Source organism: Macrobrachium nipponense, chromosome 25, assembly GCF_015104395.2.
Source record: "Macrobrachium nipponense isolate FS-2020 chromosome 25, ASM1510439v2, whole genome shotgun sequence".
Lineage (NCBI taxonomy): Eukaryota > Metazoa > Arthropoda > Malacostraca > Decapoda > Palaemonidae > Macrobrachium > Macrobrachium nipponense.
In genome coordinates this window covers 61,416,007-61,434,792 of record NC_087214.1, presented here as the reverse complement: position 1 = coordinate 61,434,792, position 18,786 = coordinate 61,416,007, and the positions used below count along the sequence as shown (strand labels likewise).

General features: G+C 40.1%; 1 protein-coding gene across 2 annotated transcripts in view; it reads right to left on the bottom strand.

Annotated features, from left to right (window-relative positions):
• Positions 1–1,159: 1,159 nt before the first annotated feature.
• Positions 1,160–18,786, bottom strand: part of LOC135199434 (putative fatty acyl-CoA reductase CG5065) — a 75,930-nt gene continuing 58,303 nt past the window's right edge. The window contains exons 2-8 of one of the 2 annotated variants that reach the window (XM_064227465.1): positions 10,953–11,012; positions 8,474–8,638; positions 8,202–8,285; positions 7,468–7,723; positions 6,106–6,304; positions 4,966–5,205; positions 1,160–4,517 (exon numbers count right to left, since the gene is read on the bottom strand). In XM_064227465.1, coding sequence (XP_064083535.1) covers positions 4,052–4,517; positions 4,966–5,205; positions 6,106–6,304; positions 7,468–7,723; positions 8,202–8,285; positions 8,474–8,638; positions 10,953–11,012 — 1,470 coding nt within the window. In that variant the 3' untranslated portion in view covers positions 1,160–4,051. The remainder of the gene's footprint in view (positions 4,518–4,965; positions 5,206–6,105; positions 6,305–7,467; positions 7,724–8,201; positions 8,286–8,473; positions 8,639–10,952; positions 11,013–18,786) is intronic. The other variant, XM_064227466.1, reaches the window with a different exon arrangement.

The following is an 18,786-nucleotide window of genomic DNA, read 5'->3' as shown; positions in this document are numbered from 1 at the left end:
ATATATATATATAATATATATATATATATATATATATATAATATATATATATATAACAGGCAAGGAATAGATTCACGACGTCACCACAGCTTCTCCAGAACTCAGGAATTCCCACACATCTTCGACACTGCGATTGTGTGATGAAAAAAAAAACGTGGAAAAAACCTGGTAATAATAATATAATACTGTGCGCTGGTCCTGAGAAACTTGCATTGCAAAATGAAAACGTAACATATACCTTGCATGACATATGTTTAAAACCAAGAAAAAGTCCTTCCTTCTACAAAAAAAAAAAGTTTGAGTTAAACGAAAACTTATTCGGATCTCTTAATGGATGACTGCATTTTATGAGGGACATTCATATACGCCTTCCTGCTGGATAACACTATTCATTCAAATGTATAAAGGGCGTCGATTCATCTCTTTTTTTACCATTACGCAAAATTTGAGTATAAACTGGCATTCAACTGAGCCAGAGCAACAATACACAAGACCACCTCTCGATTCAGTATACAACGAGAGGGTCAATATTAATGGTTCTCAGACACGACACATTCAATTCTGATAAGTCACACGAACGTTAGCTGGAATATTCGCTGCTCAAACGAAAATTATTCAACGTGCTTTACTCTGTTAATAAAATTGAATAAAAAAAAATTGGTTGAGACTATGTACAAGACCCTAACTTAAGATTAAAAAATAAACAAGTTACTAGATATTACGTCAGACTAGTTTTTAATATTGTTTCATTTTTTCCTCTCCTTCATGAGAATACAAAAGCAGATATTACGAGCTGTTGAACAAGAAAGGACTCTGCTAAAGATCTGCCACATTCGTGGCGAACTCGCGCGAGAAAACAAAACTAGAGACGCGAGATAGAAGAGGCTCAGCCTTGGAAAATATATACCAGTCACACGAGACACGGCATATGATGATGATGCTCTTACAGGACAACGTTCATGAAGTCTCAATTCATCATAAGCAACACTTATATACATCTCACGAGGCATCACAGAACGAGCTGCTGCTCTTGCTTCGACAGAATCAACAAAATAGAACATGAAACAATAGTAAAAAATTTGGAGACGGGAAACGTTAAAATACGATACAACATTTAAAACAACACTGCCTGCATGTTTTTCATTGGTATATTGTAGAGTATACATTCAACAGAAAAAAAAATACGTCTTTTACTCTACGGTCAAAAGTTTTGGTTATGGTGATTATACGCGGCGCTGGAACCGTTGCACCAAGGCCCAGAAGAAGGGAAAGAAGACATGATTATCCCTTCAGTATATTTAAAAAGAAGGCATGCCTTTAGTATTGAAAAAAGAAGACATCCCTTTAGCATTGAAAAAAGAAGACATACCTTTCATATTGTAAAAAGAAGACATTCATGTTAATATTGCAAAAAGAAGACATCCCTCTCATATCGAGAAAAGAAGACATCCCTTTAGTATTGCAAAAATGGAGACATTCACTTTAGTATTGAAAAAGAAGATATCCTTTACTATTGTAAAAATAAGACATCCCGTTAATATTGCAAAAAGAAAACACCCCTTTCTATTGAAAAAAATAAGACATCCCGTTAATATTGCAAAAAGAAAACATCCCTTTTTATTGAAAAAAATAAGATATCCCGTTAATATTGCAAAAAGAAAACATCCCTTTCATATTGAGAAAAAGAAGATATTCACTTAAATATTGTAAAAATAAGACATCCCTCTAGTATTGCAAAAAGAAGACATTCATTTTAGTACTGAAAAAAGAAGATATCCTTGAATATTGCAAAATGAAGACATCCCTTTCTATTGAAAATAGAAGACATCCCTTTAGTATTGCAAAAAAGAAGACATCCCTTTAATATTGTAAAAATAAGACATCCATCTAGTATTGCAAAAAGAAGACATTTATTTTACTGTTGAAAAAAGAAGATATCCCTTTAATATTGACAAAAAGACAATAATCCTTTCATATTATATTGTGACAGAAATCCTCTCTGACTTTGTGGAGTGACGGTGACCATCCCCGCAGATAATTTACAAAGGGAATACTGTCCCATTTAGCCAAAAATGTCACCAATCAAGTCATCGCTTGAGAGGGGAATAATGAACTTCCCACACAATTTCCATTTTGGTGCTAATTACAGAAACTATAACCATACATATTGCTATGTAACTGTTTAATTATACGCCACTTCCCTGCAGTTCTGAGAATCTTTGCTACGTAACCTAATTTCAAATGGGATGATAAACATTCTATTCGTTTTAGCAATAATTCTGTTACTGTCTTTTCGGAACAAGGGCTGTTTACTCCAGTCAATATGGATAAAATCATCTTGATAGCATCCTCTCTTACGAGAGGAAACTGGGATTACATCTAATTCTGAAGAATAGACTTGTGAAATGGTCTTTCTGAAGTGTACTATCTTTAGTATTGACTACAGAACTGCACACTTTTTTTTTTTTTTTTAAATTACTAACAGTGCATTTCCCTCGCAGAGGCCAAGATACAAAGGTTCCGAGGCATCTTTGCATGTTCTATATACTAGACATCCCTACAGAAAACAATGTCACTCACAGCTAAGACATATGTCACCCCATTCAATGAAACAGATAGTATATACCGCCTTCATCTTCACCTACTACAACCAAAGAAAGAATGCTTCACATCCATTTCCTTGCAACTATATGTACACACTGCATCGAGTCTAGATGGCATGACATGTGCCTTAACCGAGAAGCAAAACTACGATAAATTAATGGAGAAGAAAACGTTTAAGTGTGCAACAAAGAAACTATGAATTGACATCCCATTCTCTGTCACAACAAATACTGCACATGAAGACTTATGCTCCTGATACTTGGGACAAAATTGCTTGCGACAAATCATTTTAAAAAGTGTTTTACAAATTACAATGGAGAATTCTCAATTACTTTGAAGTCGAAGACGTAGCTCAGAAAGTGCTTTCCTTTTTGGCTTTGTACTTTGTTTCCAAACCTTTACAAAGAACAACGAAAAAGAAATGGGGAAAAAACGTGACAAAAGAACAAATGAATACAACTCAAAATTTCGGAATCCAAGTTCTCAAGAAACATACCATCAAACTTAAAGTATACCAGCATTTAAAAGAATACACAGCTTTATCAGAAAGGGGGAAACCTGTCTTGTCTGTAACAGGTCTCGGACAATCATTGTTACAAGCCAGTCCCGCGCTAACATGCATTCTCACAGAGAGAAAACCGCTAACGTACAGATTCCGGGATTTCCTGGGTAAAAATTTCATCACGCTTAATATACGTATATACAACCAGAGGCATTATATCACTAACACCTTTGAAACCATAAAACGCTGGTATATTGAGCATTTTTATGATGACCGTAACAGCAATTGCTAAGCTGCATTACAGTGATTCACAAATTGCCTTTGTGATGAACATTCTAAAATGCTTTGCTTTTTCCGGCTGGCGAAGAAACGAATAAAACAGTCACGAATCAGACATACCTCTCTGACTCCTCCTTCAGAAGACAATTTCTTTCTTTTCGAGGCTATTAGAATCTAGAGTTAAGCAAAGGCAATGGACTAATGACACACTCGGGTATCACTACTTTAGCAAGCAAGAAAATGCCCTCGTTGTTGAAGCACACAGGTGAAGACTCCCTCAGTCTCTTTAAGTCAAAAGCTCACGAGGTAGATGGTGTTGTTTTAGATGAGGCTGGCCTTGTGCCAGCACGGGCTCTGGCTCCTGTTGTAGCAGCCCGTTTGAATCCTGATGTCAAGTCAAGCGCGTTGCCCCGTCGGATGTCGTCACCCTGGCCACAACTCTCTTCCTAGGCTACAGATAATATGACTGTACTTCCTGTACTAAGCCCTAGTTGCAATTTAATCTTCTATGGCACACACAGATGGTCCACACTTGATTCACTCTCCTCCTCCTCCTCCTCCTCCTCCTGGTCATAGAACAAAACTAAATTGTCCTTCACGCTTAGTGGGGCCAAGTACATCCTAGGCGACTGGCTGACTTAATTGTGAGCGTGCGGAACAGAACCCCTATGACGACAACTCGGGCAATGCAGACATCTCTGGCAAATCTGACAGTTCTGCTTCTTCTGCTGCGACGAAGGCAGGGGTCAGGGACAAGAGCTGCGCGGCGCCGTTGAAGAAAGAGGTGTAGAAAGCCGTGGCAGTTTCGTTGGAGAGGAGGCACCACACTCCGTACATCATCGCCACCTGGACCAGGCGGTGCAGGATGTGCATTCTGCTCATGACCTTCTTTGCGTACGGGACGGAGGACAGCTCCTCCTTCATGATGTACTGCTTGCAGCCTTTCTGGTAGGACTCGATGTAGTCGTCCCAGTCCAAGTCTGAGACGTCGAAGTGGTAGATGCTCTGGTCTGCGGGCGTCAGGCTTTTCCAGAGATTCTGGGTCTTTGTGGTGTGGAAAGTCCAGTCCCTCAGCATGAAGTACTCCAGTGCACTCACAGCCTTGACCATCTTGTTGCACAGTTTCACAGCACTGAAATGAAAACACAGGCATTAGGCGCTTTCTCATCGTCAAGAATCACCTGCCTGTCAACAGCACGAAAATATCCTCTCTTATAAGCTGTGGAAACTTTGAAATATACATACTGGTTATTACTTAAAAGTAAGACAATCTATTCTAACTAGAACATTTCATAAGTGGAAAGTTATCAGGGAGGAGACTGGGTCTTCAATCTGCTATTTTTTTTTATTCTCTAAATGAAAATCAGATATTAACAAAAATATCCTTCAAAATAAACATAGGCTTCAAAGGCCATTCTATTACTGTGTTATCTTTTCCTAATGTCACGATTACTGTAAAACCACAAATTCAATTAACTAAAACAAAAAATAAAGCAATTGGACTGAATCAATGCAGTCAGTGTACGCCTCTTGTCTGTTGCCGGAGCCATCATCCCATAGGTCTTGACAGCCATACTTACATGGGCTTCTTCCCAAGCATCTTCATGATAAAGTCAGCAATGTAGGCAGGAATGATATTAACGCAGTAGACGTGCAGCTGATGCATGACCTTGGAATTCTTGGGTGATCCATCCGGATACCAGAGAGGAGAGTTGAATGGGAAAGCCCGGACGGACTTCTTCAAGTAATCCTGGAGGGCCTTCATGGTCAGAGGCTTCTGGGAGCCGGTAGAGCAGCAAAAGATAGGGGCGGTGTCTGGTCTGTGGGTAGAAGAAATAGGTGTATCTGTGAGTCTCCTGAATGACAAGCGTTATCTTTCGATGGTGCGTTTATCTTTACTTAGTCTATATTAGAATACTGTTTCTATTTTCCTTGCAATGTTCTAGTCTTGTTTTTTTCATGTAGGCATTCTGTTCTTAGGAAGCTTTGATACCAAGTTAATGGCATTTCCTCTTTTTTCTTATGTATAATAATAACAATAATAATGATATTTCAAACTGCTTCCCAAATATCTCTCAGAATAAGAGAAAAATTGCAATTTCCAGACCCATTCCTATGCTGTCATTAATCTACTTGCAGGGCTTTGGACTTAATATCAGACTGGATTGAGCTATCATCATTATTACTGCTAACATCACAACACTCAAAACCGAACCGGACGACTAATATAGAACCTGGATCAGTGCTTGATGCACAGGAGAAAGGAACAGAGAGAAAACCTCATATTCGATACCTTGTGGAATTTGACAAGACTAGTCTACGCGGAACTGTCTGATTTTAGATCATAGCTTTGGTTTCTAATCTAATGAAAAAAAGACAGACATGCATGACCTATCATGCAAGATTGCTTTAGCATTGACCTTACTTTCTTACAAAACCATTAATCAAAAGTGATAAGGTAACTTTACCTAGTCTTGCCAGTTACAGGTTTACTATATTTTAATAATTGTTGATAGTTTTTCTCAGTGGTTAACAATGAATAGGATTTACTCAACCAACCCTGGTAGCAGCGCATGTCAAAGTCTTCTCCACCCAAACCGAGTATAAAAAGAAAAAGTTCCATTCAAACTACAAAACTGAGTAAGAATTAAAAGACAAGCATATCTGTCGTATTGCAAACAAAGACGCTGAATGTCCAACGTTCAAATGTTCAAGCTTACTTGTATCTCTGAACAGCTGTGTTCCAGGCAGCAACCAGCATCAGATTGATGGGGACATCGACAGGGATGAAGTCCAGCTTGATGTCGTCCCTGACATAGAGAGATCGCAGGACGCCCTTTCCCATCCCAACAAGAAGTCCAGTGAAGGCGAAGAGGTTGTCCACCCAACCAGGCACTGGCTCCAGCCATGATCCACATACTGCAAAGTAAAATGCCAGTCACAGTTTAAGGTGCTTTCTGTGGTACTCTAGACTACACTAGCTGTGTCTGTTGAAGTATTAACACTCTGAGGTACTCTAGCTGTATCTGACATGTTAGTATCACTTAGATCACTCTCTGTGGTACTCTAGTCTACACTTGCTGTATCTGTCAAAGGATTAACACTGGTATACTCTAGCCGTACCCGTCAAAGTAATATAGCTTAGAACACTCTCTGTGTTACTCTAGACTACACTAGCTGTGTTTGTCAAAGGGTTAACACTCCGTGGTACTCTGGCTGTATCTGACAAAGTAGTATTACCTAGATTCCTCTCTAGCTACACTAGCTGTGTCTGCCAAAGTATTAATGCACATCCTTCTTTGTGGTACTCTAGACTGCACTTGCTGTGTCTGTCCAAGTATTACCACTCTGTGGTACTCTAGCCGTACCTGTCAAAGCAATATCACTTAGATCCCTCTCTGTGGTACTCTAGACTACACTAGCTGTGCCTGTCAAAGGATTAACACTCTGCGGTACTCTAGCTGTACCTGTCAAAGTAATACAGCTTAGATCACTCTCTGTGGTACTCTAAACCACACTAGCTGTTTCTGTCGAAGTCTTATCTCAAATCACTCTCAAGTCACTCAATCAACAGATGGAAAACTAGCTATTTTGCTTCTATCAAACTTCTTTAGAGGTCAATTCATGGCTAGTTTTTAAACACATAAGATTCATTTAAGAGACTATTTTTCAGTAAAGGAAATGCCTAAGGACTTTGCTACAAGAATACAACATCACATAAAAAATTAAGCTAAATAATGAAGAGCCAGAAATGGAACTAAGAAGATGAAATGCATCATCACACAGACTGTTATTTCAGAAATAGGTAGCAGTGGCTTCAGCTATGCAGTATGAGTTACAGCAAAGTCACGAGCCGTTCAAGCCATTTTAATTCTTCAACTGAAACCAAAGATATGTGTTCTCAATAAGCATTTCCACCCAAACATCCGCAATGTCGACGTTTGATAAAATGATAGAGATGTTATTTTCAATACACTTGACTCAGGGCAATAGGCGTATCCGAGGGGTTATACATGACATTCTACTGTACTCCTTTTCTGTTTATTTCTCTGCAATCAAGGACTCGAGGGTAACAGACTCACCAATTGAGGGTCTGATGACAGCAATGGGAAGGTTTACACCGTCGTTGAAGAGCAGATGCTCTGCCAGGGCTTTGGTGTATGTGTAAGTGTTGGGTCTGGGCTCGACCAGGCGAGGAGTGATTTCTTCCAAGAGTTTGTCATCCAGCCATTCTGTCAGCTGAATGAGTCGTCCTGGATCCATAGGTGCTGGATACAGATCTTCGTAGACTTCTTGAAGGTGGCAGTTGGCGTACGCTGTAGACACGTGCACCAAAGCCTGTGCAAAATAGCCTGGGATGAGTTTACCTTACAAAAGTTAAAGAACAACATGTTAGTCAGGGAAGGAGATATGCAGCGAACAACGTTAGGCTCCTTTACTATCAAAAAGGATGCAAAACAAGGACAAAATATTTTTTGTACTATCCAAACCAAAAAAGTATAAAATAGCCTCAAGTTGAGCAATAGTGATTATGCTGCTTGTTGGGGCTAAAGGTGCATAATAACTCTCGATGAACAAGTCCCCAGGAACGAGGCAACTGGCCCTGAAATTTCCAGCTGTTATTTTATCCAAGTGGAGATCCTCAGTTGGGAATATTGCAGAGTCATGTAACTTGCACCAAATTTATCGTCTTTACTTGGATCATGTGAAAGTACTTTAGTCTACAAATATGTGGTTCTGAAGAGTTTAATTTGTTGGTTCAGTAATGAAAACACTGCCAAAAAAAAAAGAGCATTTGGTGTTTGCATACACTAACCTGCAAGTTAGTCATTTTCTTGGCGAGGCTCACGACGCGTTTGGTTCCCAACATATTCATGTTGACGGCAACACGCATTGGTTCCTGAAATGGAAGGGTTGAAGGGTTGAGCATTATATGAGAAAAGGGGGGGCCCTACAAGATTCGCCAATGAGCAGTAAAATGATGTATCGTATAACCCGGCTGGCATTTGCAATATAGTTCATATTAAGCATTGATCAGCGAACACTAGACATGGGCTAGAGAGGGCAGAAGTAGCAGCAGCAGCTTACTGTGAAATTGATAGTGGCAGCGGCGTGGAAGAGAATCTGGACTTCTTCGGAGAGACGTGCTTCGTCTTCGTCAGTAAGCCCCAGGCCCTCCATCGTGATGTCCCCTTTGACGGCGAACACCTTCTGCAGCACCTCCGGCTGCGTCTGCTTGATTCTGTCGAAGAGCTGGAAAAGCGGAAAAAAGGGGAAGACTCAGATTAATAGACAGCAGTCCAAGCCCGAGGAACGATGGTGCGATAAGGCATCGAATCCACCACCGTTCAGACTTTGTTGTTGTTGTTGTTGTGGGGGTCTTTCAAGTTAAATGACACTTCCAAAATAAAATAAAATAGCAGGTTACAAATCATTCGAGATGATTAACTCTTAAAATATAAATATATATATATATAAAAGCTACACTTAGAGAACTGAAATGATGCCAACGTGAATTCATGAATTGAGAGCAGAAATGTCACAGCAAAAGTTTATGAAAGTAATTCTCACTGAAGGGGGGAATATTGAGAGAACATTTTTTTTTTCAACTCTCGGTATACACAAGAGTTCTCTCACGCGGACACTAAACAAGAGAAACTATGACGACACAGACATAACGTGGACATGATTATAACAGACAAGAAATTCAGTTAACTTGTTTTAAGAGAAGAATGACGATCACTTTTTTAATAACAGACAACAGTGACATCTATAGGGCACTAAAGCCTACTACGGTGCGGCTTCTAAGGACAGCCTATAATAGTATGTTTCTAAGACCTCCGTAAGCAAAAGGAATGAATGAAAAGGTGACACACAACAATAAGAATCGTGAAAAAGGAAATCGACTCATTTACGTAAGCTGGGAAATGGAAAGACAAATAATACAAATAATAATAAAAAAAAAGGTCGTAGACGCCAGAAGCGATTACAGCAGGATTTCGAGAGAGAGGAAATTAAAATAAAATTCGACGAAAAGGACACAGATGGAATAAAAAGCATTGAGGCGAGAGGGAGTTTATGTACAGATCAAAAAGGCTACAGAATAAAACCGTGGAAACAAAACAAGACATTGCTACGTGAGATTCGCGTTGCATTCGAGACACGCACACACACACACACACACGAAATAAAAGCAGGAAAATGCATCTCGAATGAAACGTAGACTCCACCTGAAAGAAGAAGACGCCACCTGAGGGGGGAAGATGAAGACCTTTTAGTCAGAGATGACACGTGGATTCCCTTTTCATTCTGTGTTTTTTTTCTTTATTCCTTCTTCTTCTTCTTTTGAACTTGACGAGAGGTCGGTGAATTGTTTGTATGGTGTTTTTACGTTGCATGGAACCATCGGGTGGTTATTCAGCAACGGGACCAACAGCTTTATACGTGGCTTCCGAACCACGTCGAGAATGAGCTTCTACCACCAGAACAGGAGAGATCTGGTCGGGGAATGCAAAGCAAGCGTGACCCTATAAACACAGAACGGAGGTCCACGTGTCATCTCAGGCTTTTAAGAAACAAAACTTATTTCGAAGGAGGTTTACAGGGGGTCACCCCTAGTGAGGTAGTAGTCCTTTGGTCCTGAACATTTTGGGAGAGGTGGGTGTAATGTCATGCACAAAGAACATGGAGACACACAGAATTAGAAATGAATTTTTTAGTGATACCATCACCAGCTTTTCTAGCAACCATAATACGTTGTCTATGGCATACAAGCTTTACTGTAATAACTTCCCACTGAGGCATGGTAGGGCGGACTAAAACCTCTTTTGCTCGCGTCTTCAATCTCGACGATGTTCGTAATGACACCGCAAGTTCGAGGCCGAGACTATATAACAATAATTCACAGACAATTCCGAGGCGTGTGTCACGTCCCCTTCTCTACATCGTGATTTTGCAGCATTGTCCACAATGAAAAGGAGACGTGACGTGTCTCGAAAGTGTCTGCGCAATACAGGTTCATTGTCACTGCAATTTGGCACTGGGCCTTTGACTTGAAGATTGACTTTGGGTCCAAAACTAACGATTTTGAGAAAGTAAAAAAAATGGTTGTCAAGTAGCTTCATTGTCACTGCAATTTGGCACTGAGCCTCTGCCTCGAAGATATTAACTTTGGGTCCAAAACTAACGAATTTGAAAAAGTAAAAAAATGGTTGTCAAGTCACGGTGCCTCATCTGCCATCAGCCAGTTAAAATCACTAAGACTACATAAGCACTGTTGTTGATCCTAGGACGCCGGGCGTATCGACCGAAGGAACGCCTCCTCAAAAGGCTGCCTCGGACGGATCAGGCGTATAGGACTCCAGCAGCTCTCGGGCGTTAGCGAAGTTACGAAGCTGAGGATTGGGTGCAAAATTACCAGTCTGTCTGAGCGTCCCCTCAAGAGTCCTTCCCCCAGAAGTCTTTAATTCTGAGCAGTTTTCTTCGGTCTTTTTTTTTTATCTTTTTTTTTTTTTCATTCATTGGATGTTAGGCTGCCTCTACCTGCCTTTGAAGAGCCCGCACTTACCGTAGTCCTCTGGTTACTTGCTCCGGAGAGAGAGGACGAAAGTGATGGTTCAAAAGGACCCTACAAAAATGATGATAATTGGCGTTAACATTCTGAGAACATGCTGGTCAAAATCAACTGAAAATGGGAAATCGTGCCCACTATGGGTTTATATGTGTATATATATACGCACACATATATATACACATTTATGTAAATGAATTCTTCTGTTAAAACAGCATACGTCTCGAGTATAAAAGGCCCATTAAAACACTCTGGTTTAAGGCTAAAAACTGCTAGATAAGGGTGGAAGTTAGCTTCAAACCAGAGTGTTTTAAGGTGCCTTTTATACCGGAGATATACTTGAGACATATCCTGTTGTAACGGAAGAATCTATTTACATATATATATGTAAATTGCTGGCTGATTTCATGGCGAAAGTGACAAGGGCTGTTTGAAGAGCAAGAGCCCGTGCTGGTACATTCTAACCCCAGCAATACCGGCGAGAAAAAAAATACTTGTACGTTATATTGAGTACGTAAATGAATCAGTGTTCATGAGAGAGACCATAATGGTAAAAATAAAAAAAAATGAAATGAACGCAGAATAGCGTGGAACACTTTCACCATGAATGCAGTAGCAGCCATTTGGAAGGAGTGTTGTTTGGTGTGGATTAAAAACAAAAAGATAAAGTGTTGGAAGACCCACTGGGAGGAAAGAAAGAGCGAGGAAGGAGAGAGAGAGAGAGAGAGAGAGAGAGAGAGAGAGAGAGAGAGAGAGAGAGAGAGAGAGAGAGAGAGAGAGAGAGACTCAAGACCACAACCGCCCCGTTAAACACTTTTCAGAGACCAAGGTTACAGATTGTCGGAAGGCTTCAAAAGGTAGTTGTTGCAAGTAGTCAGATGTACTAGTCAGTAATGAAGAACATGTGTGTGATTAGTACTAGAAAATATATGTGAAAAACATTCCCTGAAACTATGATGGCCAAATGTGAGTGATTGTGCGTGTGTACAGATGCATTGGGGGATCAGTGTGAATTCGTGTACATATGTCATATTCCCCACCAAATATAATGGATGCAGAACATTTGGCTGTTGATACCGTCATTGTCAAAAGCACGCAACGTGCACATAACAGCATGAAAAACACTAAACATAAACATTCAATAGAAAAAAATGTGGTTATTTCAGCATACGACTCATAATGTAAACACAGGGATTCAGTGAATAATCTAGACACCCACAGCTTTACAGGACACTATTTTATTTATGAAGCCTGCACTGGAATACGTGAGTTGCTAAAAGCAGGAATGTAAACATCACATTGTCTTACCTTAGGACACTCTACCATCTATCTATCTATCTATCTATCTATCTATCTATCTATCTATCTATCTATCTATATTATCTATATATATATATATATATATATATATATATATATATATATATATATATATATATAATATATATATATATTTACGCATACAAACACATACACATATATATATATATATATATATATATATATATATATATATATATATATATGTGTGTGTGTGTGTGTGTGTGTGTGTCTACATCATACATGTAGAATAACAAGTCATGCCATTCAATTATGTTTATTGGTACGAAGTCTATGATCAGAAGTTTTCATTTCTATTTGAAAAGTCTACATAGGCACTCTTAAAATAAATAAAAAAATAAATTAAAACCCTACCCAATGACCATTTACGTTGGGAGGCCACTTAATTAAAAACTATCAAAATCATCTCAGGAACTGACGTTATCCGTAACTCGTAATCACTTCTATGCACCTCGTGACGTCATTGTAAATTCACGAGAAAAGAAGAGCTCATTCCGTCCTTGTAAATTGATCGGGTGATGCAAATAAATGATGCTGTCATCACAGCTATTATTAATAGGGTTTTAAAGTCTGGTGGAAAGTGCCCCATCACGCGTTGGGCACACGAACAGCAGCGATTCGGTAGACCACCGCTTGAAGAAATATGCATATATACTTGCACACACACACACACACACACACATATATATATATATATATATATATATACATATATATATATATATATATATATATATATATATGTATGTATGTATGTATACATATACACACACACACACACACACACATACAATATATATATATATGTATATATATATATATATATATATATGTATGTATATGTATGTATGTATGTACATATACACACACACACACACACACACACATATATATATATATATATATATATATATATATATGGTATTGTATGTATTGATATAGGTATACATATACACACACTACACACACACACACACCACACATATATATATATATATATATATATATATATATATATATATATATATATATATATATATATGTGTGTGTGTGTGTGTGTGTGTGTGTGTATGTATATATATTTTGGTAAATTCACGTATATACTGTAAAAACACACACACTCACATATGTAAACATATATGTGTATAAATAATGCACACACACACAAACACACTCCCACATTATATATACATACATCATGTATACATATATATGTATATATCATATATAATATATATATACATAAATTGGAAAGCAGGCATATATTTATTTTATGTATGCTTTATAGTACCCACAATTTTAATTGTAGTCTATATATATATATATATATATATTATAAATATATATTATATACTATATATATATATATACATCTAAAATCCTTCATTCCAATTTCATCAAGGACACTCCAGAAGGAAATACGAGACAGCATTCATTTTTATTTTTTTTTTTCCAAACCTGAAAAGCAGGAAATGGATACGCAGTCAGGCAGGCAACAAGTGGCAAGGATACCGAGATAATATTTGACGAAACATTACAATAAAAACGAGACAGAACGAGCGGACGAGCGCCAAGGAAATACGAGTAATAACCCGACCAATAATAATAGAACCAAGGTCGATTTCTGTGTCATTCATATATATATATATATATATATATATATATATATATATATATATATATATATATATATATATATATATATTGATGAGCTTCTCAAGTAATGCGGAAACAAGCAGTCCTGGGACCACCTTTCACAATAAGAGGTCAAAAAAGGCCCTTTAGCCCGTTCACCTTGTCCCAAATACGCGGTGGGCACTTGGACAGACAGACAGACACACACACACACCTTCACGTCTCCGTCTACCTCGAATACACATCACAACACCCCCACCCCCCGCCCCACCCCCTCCCAGCTACCCCGTTGGCACTTCTCGAACCCCCTTTCATCTCACAAAAGCTTGTTTTGTGTTTAGGTTATATTCGCCTCCTCCGTGGTGACCTTTAATGGCGCCAGTGACCTCGGTCATTATCAGATGTAAGAAGACGAGAGAGAGAGAGAGAGAGAGAAGAGAGAGAGAGAGAGAGAGAGGTCAAGATCAGTGGGTCTCTGGTACGTCTCCTGTGGCAGTATAATAACCCATTCTCTCTCTCTCTCTCTCTCTCTCTCTCTCTCTCTCTCGTTCAGTTGGTTTTTAACTGTGATAGAAAACACGGTTTATTGTTAACTTTTCACGTCTTCAGATCTCAGAGAGAGAGAGAGAGAGAGAGAGAGAGAGAGAGAGAGAGAGAGAATGGTTATTAAAAAAAGTCAATAATGTTCATTAAGCAATGGCGAGACTTCTTCGCCCTCATGCCCAAGATACTGAAGAGAATTCCAAATCGCACCTTTCTCTTCGCTAGATATGAGGATGCGTGCGCGCATGCGCGTAAGAATGAGCGCAAAATGCGCAGCAGCAGTTTTCGTACAAATACCGTAAATAAAATGTTAAAGAGAAAATGAAACAGCATCCACACAACGCTTTAGACCTCAACCAAGGCTCCACAACAAACCAGTCATAAACAGCGTCAATCCTATCTTAAATAACCCAGTTAAATCTTCATCGGTCCTCAGCAACTGCCGAGGGATCCCTCGGAGAGACAGAGACTCAATCGGACACAAACAAACGAACGGACACACGACGGGTCTAGGAGGCATACACATAAATTACATACATAACCTCGGCCAACGTCGTACGTAGCTAGAGGTAGAAACGGGTCACGGGAAACCCAGGCGCAGCAGACCTTGAGGTATCCAACGGTCTTGATCTGTCTACTATATTATTCTACTGCCCTCGGATGAACGTCGTCCATACCTGGATGCCACACATTCGAAAACGCTGAATTATTATTAATGTTGGAATGGCTGGGGGGCCATGACGAATCCTTGGCTGGAATCTGCGAAGCTGCCTCTTTAGTACTCGCGTTGCGTGCTGATGCGAATACGCTCGTGTTAAAACACGGGTAGATGCTTTTCTTTTGTTTTGGAAGACAGAGGACGGTGCTCTTCCCCCCACCCTCTCCTCCTCCACACACCCCCTCGGGCTAAAGTTCCGTCCTGGGCCTGACGAGGACGCGAAAAAGAAGGAAAAAAACGGCGTAGATGGAGGGGCGTGCTTAACCCTGAAGTAGTTAAGTAAACAAGATGTGGCTGCAATGCACTAGAATCACGTGCAAGTGTTTTGCTGTGTTTCTCAGCTGCCTGTGTGACTTCTTGGATAAGAATGACTCGCTACGGCTCTCATATCAAGCCTCGAACTCTTCCTTCGTCTTTCACGAGGACAAACAGAATGCGAGAAGAGGAGGTACTCCAAAAAAGAAAAATAGCAACTATTTCCCACAAGGGAAAGTCCGAATACGTGCAGAACTTAATTTCCGGGTATTTCCCCCCGAGGTTGATGCTGTGCTTGGCTCAAGCACAGTATATTTAGAGCTCTCGTAACAACAGTCACTCGAGCGAGTTGACTGAGGTCGTATTTGCATGACAACATATACTCTACATACGTACTTTTGTATGTACAGTTAACCAAGCAGGTAAGATTTTAAATTTGTAGATGCATTCCTCATCAACCAATGACTTGAAAAAACGAGTTTAAATTCCTTGTGGGACAACTGTGACCTTCGACCAATGTCAAGAGAGTTTACCGTAAGAGGGAAGGGGGGGATGCGCTCCTCCTCCCACCACCCCTCTCGCCTTCTTTCCTCAAGGTGCATAGACCCACGGAACGCGACAACTGCTTTCGCCTACAATGAAAGACATCTGTCAAAAGGGGTAAGATGTGAAACAGGTTGTTGTCAGTGTTTAAAAGGTCTTCCATGACTGAATGTAACAGCGGATTTAGAACGCAGAATTTTATTACCTTTTCGGAAGAAGCCGAAGAACCCACAACGGTCTAAGAGCGCCTCAGTGGCGTGATCGATTTAGATCAGTTGAAAAAGGATGAGGGAAGGAAATAGAGTGAGTTTAACCCGAAGTTTGAGGGAATCTCAAAACTGGAATGCAACTAGGCCTCTGGAAGTCTCCGGTCATAAAGTGACGTGAGAAACTGGAAAGAGAGAGAGAGAGAGAGAGAGAGAGAGAGAGAGAGAGAGAGAGAGAGAGGGGGGGGTGGGGGGGGGGGAGAAATGTATTAACAAACACATCTTAACGTGTATTAAGAGATAATCATGGTCTTCAACCACAGCTTTTGACCAGTCTATCGTGTGACCTTGTCTCTCTCTCTCTCTCTCTCTCTCTCTCTCTCTCTCTCTCTCTCTCCCAAGAGGCATCAAACGAAGTTAACCACCTGTGACCTTAAAGGTAGTTTTTGTCCACCTCAAACTTGACCTAAATTGGCCCTCCCAAAAACGGCGGAGAGGAAGGGCGTGCCATTTGCAAGGGTCACTATCAAGGCAAGTTCACGCCCACAAAAGCTCGCCGCAGGCGGTTCCGTTACAAAGGAAAATCACTATTGCTTCTGCTGCTGCTACTACTACTACTACCACTATCACTAATCTCACAAGGTTCTTCTACCAGCGCCTCTGAGAGAGGGGTACTGTAGTCAGCCATATGAAACGAGTCTTGGAATTTCTGGAAAAGGCTCGACGACCTTGTCTGCCATGTCTGGGCCACACTTTTGTCTATTCCTTTGCGTGCGACGTAAAATAAGGCACGAGCTCACACACAAAGTGCATCGAGGTTTATTGCGCTCCGTTCTGGGTTCTCTGAATTCTCAACGGATCTTAACTCCTGGGGGAAAAAAATGATGCAATTTGTACTTCTAAGTACAATCCGACACCCTTCAAGGTGGGTAGATTAGCACTCAAAACTAATCCCTGAACACTGGATCACTCGAAGATTGATTCAGGCAACCATCAGGCCATAATGAGAGACATGTTCTCTCGCATCAGCTTCCGTAGTCAACTAGGAACGTGCAGGAATCAACTCGACGTGGGACGGGATTCCAAGCACCACCTGGGTGTTCCGGATCTCAGAGGATTGATTATCGAGAGGCAGGAAATGACCGAAAATGTAATCAGAAGAAGAAGCAAGGTTAACGCGAGGAAAAGTGAGAGTAAGGCTATCGCGTTTGTTGCCACAGGTCGGATATGAACGTCCGGGAGCCACAAGGATACGAGCATTTTTAGGAATGAGGAAAGAGAGAAAACAGGAGAAGAACCGTCTATGGCTGCCGAACGAAGGATGGAAGAAATCCTCCATTTTTATCCAGCCCAAGATTAAGATGACGCCCCCAAACGGTCAGGACGTTGCTGAATATTGGCCACAGATCTTAATACATCAAATTATTCAAGTGGAGAAGACTTTAGCTTTTGAAGATAATAGTTTTGAGACAACTGAAAATTGAAAACAGTAAGGTCAGGGGCCTCTATTCTGAAGAAGAAAAGTGGTTTAGTGAAGGATGAGAAGTACAAAGTTGTATTCTAGAAGGGTACAAAGAGCGAGGACGACTACAGACCTGGATGAGAGCAAGAAGTGGATTTTTAATCTCTGTCAAAGATAACTATCAAAATGGCTGTTTGTCCGCACTCGTTCTGTCCGCCCTCATATTTTAAAGACTACCGAGGCTAGAGGGCTGCAAATCGGTACGTTGATCATCCACCCTCCAATCACCAAACATACCAAATTGCAGCCCTCTAGCCTCAGTAGTCTTTTTTTTTTCATCTTATACTGTTTAAGGTTAAAGTTAGCCCTAACCATGCGTCTGGCAACGATGTAGGACACACCAACACCGGGCCGTGATCAAAATTTCAATCTATGCTGCACAGACAACGTCGACGCACTGTTTACTTGTTTATGGCTGATATGAAATTACGTTCCAGTACATGAATGGGGGATTCCTATTAAGAACAAAATTAACACAACCATCTCTCAACGAAGAGGAAGAACTCGAGAGAGAGAGAGAGAGAGAGAGAGAGAGAGAGAGAGAGAGAGAGAGAGACGTACGGAAGTCTTGAGCCACCGAAGTCTTCGAAGTCGAACGATAACGAGTTCCAAGGCTGCCTATTTATTGAAATACAGGCAATTACGGACGTGGCATAAGTACGATAGGAGACATCGCCCGCCCGTGAGGGCCAATTACACGCGCTCCAGGAGAGAAGGCCGCCTGGAAAAAGGAGCTAAAAAACGCACCTTGTCAGGCAGTTTCAGGAAGGAACAGAAGACAGTTTAGTCTCAGCAATAACTGAAACCTTGAGTATATTTCTGAGAGCTTCCTGTATCGTTTATCAATCAGTCACGACAACAAGACGTGTATATATATATATATATATATATATATATATATATATATATATATAATATATATATATATGACTGGTAAAAATGTTCTGTAACAACAGAATTCCATCTAATAAAAGGAGCCCATAAAAACACCAAAAAAAAAAAAAAAAGAGTATTGAACTATTAGAGAAATTTAAAGTAATTAATCCTAAATTACCCTACTTTATGGTC